The sequence below is a fragment of the Rhagoletis pomonella genome, unplaced genomic scaffold, assembly GCF_013731165.1.
Source record: "Rhagoletis pomonella isolate Grant_MI unplaced genomic scaffold, Rhpom_1.0 Rhpom_scaffold_00006, whole genome shotgun sequence".
Lineage (NCBI taxonomy): Eukaryota > Metazoa > Arthropoda > Insecta > Diptera > Tephritidae > Rhagoletis > Rhagoletis pomonella.
The window spans coordinates 6,853,266-6,859,674 of record NW_023458560.1 but is presented as its reverse complement, the minus strand read 5'-3'; the positions used below and the strand labels follow the sequence as shown (position 1 = coordinate 6,859,674).

The 6,409-nt window shown below is 36.0% G+C and overlaps 1 protein-coding gene across 1 annotated transcript; it reads right to left on the bottom strand.

The window, feature by feature from the left end:
• Window positions 1–4,459: 4,459 nt before the first annotated feature.
• Window positions 4,460–6,171, bottom strand: LOC118740352 (glutamine synthetase 1, mitochondrial). Its single transcript, XM_036471848.1, has one exon. The coding sequence runs from the start codon at window positions 5,734–5,736 to the stop codon at window positions 4,528–4,530; it is 1,209 nt and encodes a 402-aa protein (XP_036327741.1). The 5' UTR covers window positions 5,737–6,171; the 3' UTR covers window positions 4,460–4,527.
• Between the last annotated feature and the right edge of the window lie 238 nt (window positions 6,172–6,409).

The following is a 6,409-nucleotide window of genomic DNA, read 5'->3' as shown; positions in this document are numbered from 1 at the left end:
TTTCTCTTCTTGGAAGGGCAAGCCAATATGAGTCCAACTTAGAAGTCATATTAGAGTCTTAAATATGATCAAGATTTTTTATTAAACTTTTACTTCTACGTGAACTTTATTACTTTTGATTAATTTTGGAACCAATACCCGTCATCCCTTGTCAAGCTTGGTTTGCAGACAAACCGGCGTTGGCATTGTGCCATCTTCAGCGTCATTTTTCTTTCTTTGTTCTTTTTAACCGACTTCCAAAAAAGGAGGAGGTTATCAGTTCGTCGGAATATTTTTTTTTTTTTTATGTATGTTACCGCATAACTTTGGACCACGTCAACCGATTTCGATAATTCGGAAAAGTAGTATCTCAGAGGTGGTCTCATACTAATGTGGTTTAGATCCGATCATTGGATCATGAAATATATATACATGTATTTTTTTTAAGTCGGTTTTTTTTTTGCTAAAAATTGCTTGTGTTACTTTTGTTCAACTCAGAATTTATGACACCCACAGTGTCCGAAATGAGTCAGTCTGGTTGACTGTTCTCAAATTCATATATATGATAAAGGAAAGACTCATTTTGTACTCATAAATTCTGAGCACTCAAAAAATTGTTTAAAGGGTATATATAAGCAATATAAACAAATATATGTACGTACATAACTATGTAGATACATTAGGGCGGAGTAATTTGTTCGGAGCAAAATTTTCGAAGAAAGTGAAAGTTCAAGATCTACGATTATTTCTAAGCAAAAGTATCAAAAAAAATATATACCAAAAATTACGTTTGACTCTCCCAATTTTCAAAAGAAAAGGCAATGTAATGTAACTTTTTTGACATACATAATTTTTTATTTTCTCGTTTTTGTGAAGTAGTTTCTTAAATATGAAGAAAACACAAACTTTTGTGAATGAGAAATTTCGTTCACTGATTTTTCTTTTAAAAATTGAGAGGGTCAAACGTCATTTCATATAGTTTGTTTACCATTCTTGCTTAGAATCGAACGAAGAAATAGAATATGCCATACAGTTTTTTTTGAAATAAAATTACTTCGCCCTAATGTACATACTACACATAATGTATTAGTATTTGCATATAAACAAGTGGAAGAACTTTTAATTTTCATTTCTAAAAATACATAGTATGTATAGTTATTTACTACGTCTCTTGTGGAAAGAAATATAAATTAACTTTTGCACGCGCTATAAATACGTTTGGCAACAAACCAAACAAATCAAATGGAAATTAAATGCATATGTATGTACATATTTACAAAAAACTTATTTATTCGCATTTGATAAAACACGCCACGATGTGCGTAGCTTTTTTAAAGTGTTTATTACCTACTCATTTTATTTCACATTAATATTTAGCATGATCATTTGAATGTAAGAATAAAATTCATACACATTTCGCACTCCGTTATTCAGCTACTACACATCAAAGTACTTACTTATCGAAAATTAGCAAAGCCTCCCACAACTACACAGGAGAGTAGTGAGCGGTAACGCAGCTGCAGCTGAATGCTTTATTTTCTTAGACAGGTTCACGCAATTTTTTTCCATACTGCAGCTTTTATTTACACCTCACAGCAGTTTTTCATTGGAATATATGTTTTGTTTGTCCGCTATGTGGGCAATTATTTAACTGAAGTGCAAACTTCTTAGCAATTAGTTGCAGGTGCGTAACAACATTGTAAAGGCTCAGTTTTGCATACTTGGCATTGCATTAGGGTTGTCATATAACGAATCCGTTAAACGAGCGAGCGGTTACCCAACGCACAGCATTACGTAGAAGTCTGTTGGTTTTTGATTTTTACATAAAAATTAAATTTTATGCAGTGCAGTGCAAAGCATGCATAACTGAGCTATAAATCGTTTCGAAAACTGAATGTTTCAAAGGTGTATTGAAAGCACCAGGTCAACAGCTTGTGCTTAATAATACGCTATTTTATAACAATTTTAGATATTTTTTTCTTTTATTCTTTTTCTCTTCGAATAAGTATATCATTGTGGTTTACTTAAAGTACTATTCATCATAACAGTTACACTAATTTTGATAAAACTTCGCTCTTTATTATCTGTACTGCGTATAATTTTTATACCCGAGCGCACTTGTGCACAAGGGTATTATAACTTTGTTCATATAACGGTTGTTTGTAACAGGCAAAACTAATCGAGATAGATATAGACAAATGTATACATAAATAATCAGAATGAAAAGAGAAATCGATTCAGCGGTGACTGTCTGTCCGTCCGTCCGTCCGTCCGTCCGTCCGTCCGTCTGTCCGTCCGTCTGTGCACACGATAACTCGAGTAAAAATTAAGATATCTTATCGAAACTTGGTACGTGTACTTCATTCGGGCGTAGGACGGATGGTATTGAAAATGGGCAAAATCGGACAATAACCACGCCTACTTCCCATATAACGGTAATTTTCAGAAATACAAAAACTGCGATATTTTAGTAACTACTGAAGATAATTCACTCAAAATTGATACTTACAACAAATTTTAGACATAAATAAGAATATTGGAATTTTTTGGAAAATGGACGTAGCACAGTTGTTGGCCCTGTTACAGCATACCGAATGGCCGAAAATTTTTAACATCGGACAATAACCACGCCCACATCCCATATAACGGTAATTTCGATAAATACGAAATCCTCGATAAAGCAGTAAATATTAAAGCTAATTTATTCAAAATTTGATGGTTGCAACAATTCTTTACCAGGAAATACTCTTATGATAAAATTTTGGTAAATGGGCGTAGCACCGCCCACTTATGATCATATATATGTATCTCGCTAACCGTTCTAGCAATTTGTACCAAACTCGGTATGGTTATTGTGCTCGCCACATAAAAGCAAACCATTGAAAATTCGGACTAAAATTACGGCCGCTTTTCATGTAACGGTAAATTTCAGAAATGCTTGAAATTTCAATATTTCGAAATTTAAGGACGCTAGTTTACTTAAAATTTATACACCCCGGCTTATCATGTAGCGGTAGCTTTCGGAAAGGTGGAAAACATATATTTAATACTTGCGCCGGATATTTAATGTTCGGCTCCGCCCGAACTTAGACTTTCTTACTTGTTTAATAAAACTTTAGCAGTTCTAATGGTTTTTTGGCAATTGAATTGTGGTACATATTAAAACTTGCGAAGCGAATTAATTTGGCGAATTAAGAGGCAGAGAAGGCATTAGGAGTGCAAAGAACTTGCACAAGCTCGTACAATCGAACACTCTCAGAGCGTATTTTAGTTGCGTACGCCAAACCATTTGTTTCGCCAAATTCTCGCAAGTGATAATACCACCCTAAGGTATATTTTTCTGATATTCTACCACACAGTGTCTTCTTTATTAAATATATAAATTGTAGGGCATTGTATTAGTATTTTGTTGACAATTTACTATCCCGAAGAGTAGGTACCTGTTTGTCGTCAATGTATTTTTTAATTTCCAAGATATTTCATTGTGGAATTTGCCTAAATATTTCTTATAGAAATACCACTGTTACAAAGTACAAAATTTCCACTCATTTATTGATAAATAAAAAAATTGGTAGTAGAGATACATAGCAATAGAAGTCGTATATACATATAATGGAATACATATATACATATATGTATGTATGTGTGTATAAAAATAAACTTTTACTTTTTTCGTAGACAAATGATCATTGAATCCCATTCTAAGTTATAATAATATTTTTGAATTTTTCCCCGCCCCTTAGGAAAATAACTTAAATAAATAACAGTATTGAAAGAATTCTCACAAACAATACAGCTTTAATAAATGATTTCTGCAATTTCTGGTACTGAATCTGTCTTCAAATTATTACATTAGCATTACAATAAACTTAATAACATCTAACGTTTACAACAAAGTTAATTACATACATTTTTTTAGATATGTACAGTGTTTTTTTGTTTTCTCGTTCTTTAAATGTTTATGTTTGTTCGTTTACTCCTAGCACACGCCCATAAAAATGTAAATACAATACACTTAGGTCTCTTTTTATTCGGTTTTTAATGCGGATTTGAATTTTTCGCTGTAGCGATTTTGCTTTTTTGAGAGGTTTTATAACTTTTTTCAGTGTGTAGGAGACAATGCTTCTGATAAATAATTTGTCTTTGTATTCTTACATAATTAATGTATTTATTGTGGTATTTTTTTTTTTTGTTTTTGGTTAAAATACAAATAAAATTTTATTTATGTCATTAATGTTCGGTCTTACATGGAATAATAAGTGTCGAAGTGAAGAATTAATTGTTTTTTTTTTTGCTTAATATTGCCTCACTATTTTTTATGTTTTTCTTAGAATTTTTTAAATGGAGTACCTGAATTTATGCGGTTTTTGAAAATGCTGGAACGCGTCCCCTGTTTTTGTATGAAAGTAAAGAACTTTTTTATGCGGCCTTCTGAGGAACGTATGTACCGCATAAGAAAAGACATAAGTGTATATTGTAATTTTTTCGCTATTAAATTTTTTTTGTCTAACTTGTAGCGTATGAGCTTGCGCTATTTGCATTCTCAATTTATTCATCGAGTAGACAGGTTCTGACCAGTGCATTGCAAACAGCATAAGGATCGCAGTTAGAGCTGGGACGACGATCTTCGAAATAGCCTTTGCCAGCTGTGGCAACACCACGTGGAATACGCACGCTGGATCCGCGGTTAGCTACTCCCCAAGAGAACTTGTCGATGCTTGAAGTCTCCAAACGACCCACCAAACGACGTTCGTTATCTTTGCCCTCTTTGGGATCATAGGCACGAATGTGGCGCTCTTGGTGTTTGCTCAGCTTCTTAATAGCCTCCTCAATGGCTTTCATACCACCATCGACACGCATTGCTTTGGTGGAGAAATTGTGATGCGCACCAGCACCATTCCATGGTCCTTCCATTGGTTTGGGATCGAACGTGACGACAATCCCGTATTCCTCAGCAATGCGTTGTAGAATGTAGCGTGAGACCCAGAGATCATCACTAGCTTTAAGACCAACGCAAGGGCCCACCTGGTATTCCCACTGTGCAGGCATAACTTCAGCATTAGTTCCGGCAAATTCAATACCAGCATACAAGCAAGCAATGGCGTGTGCTTCAACTAGTTCACGCGCGTAAACGCGGTCAGCGCCCACTCCACAATAGTAAGGTCCTTGGGGAGCGGGGAAGCCACCCTCGGGCCAGCCGAAAGGACGTCCTTCTACATCAAGTAAGGTATACTCCTGTTCTATGCCGAACCAGGGCTCCTGATCAGCGACTTTATCTATAGCTTCCTGGCAGGCAGCACGCTTGTTGGAGGGTGTAGGATGTCCATCAGCTGTGTAGGTATCACACATCACAATAATATCATTCTTGCCGGGCTTGAAAGGATCCCGATAGAGGGCACGTGGCACTAGGGTGGTGTCCGAGTTTTCACCGGAAGCCTGATAAGTCGAGCTGCCATCATACTGCCATTGGGGAAGATCTTGCACAGTACTGGGCACTTTATTCAAGACACGATCCTTTAAACGGATATTCTCACCAGTGCCATCGATCCACAGATAAGTAGCCTGTACGCGATTACTTGGGGTTTCGAGTTCGCGATAACGATCCAACAGTGTCTTACTGAGTGCAGCATTGGGTGAATTCTTGAGGAAATGTGCTTGGCGCACAGAGGTCAAATTAAGGTTGCGGAAGTGTGTTGCCAGCTGGGACGGGACCGCGAGCTCCTTGCTGATAAATAAACCGGCACAACGTAAAGCCATTTTGCTAGTTAAATTTAATGTTGACTTTTAAGGAGAAAAAAGTTGGAAAATTTTTTCAGCGCGCTTTCGCAGGAGTTAACGAACGCCAAGGATGTACGATTCAGTAGAGGAAGGTGATAAGAGTGACGCACAAATTACTTGAAATTACACAAGTGCGCTATACTAAACTTGAAAAATGTCCGAAAGTGATAGATTTGTGCGTAGCACTTAAAACACTTTGTATGCATTTATTTTGTGGAATTCTCTTCGTACTTTTTGTTTAGATAAACACTTCTTTATTTTAGTAATTATTTTTACTGTCACACTTTTTATGGCTTTGTGAATACAAAATATATGTATTTAAAACGGAGCTTCCGAGTTTCTAACACCCGTTTTCTATGAGGTTTGAATACTGTCTGACTGCGAACTGAGTGGAACGCTCACTTTTCAAGTCTCTGCCGCTTTGTTATTTCTTTATCACACTTTCAGAAGTCGACCTCGCCGTATCCGACGTCTACCCAGCAAGCACATTTGTATGTATGGGTGAGATTTCATTGTTTTCGTTCAGAGAGCCATTAGCCTACATGAGCATCAGTGTTGATAATTTCGATACAATTTGATACAATTTCGAGTGCTTACTACCTTCCTATTACCCAGAACTTTCATCTGTAGTCAAAATTTTGCAGCACTTGAT

What these genes read in the sequence shown, in the direction of transcription:
- LOC118740352 (XM_036471848.1), bottom strand. Translation starts at nt 5,736, where the DNA reads ATGGCTTTACGTTGTGCCGGTTTATTTATCAGCAAGGAGCTCGCGGTC.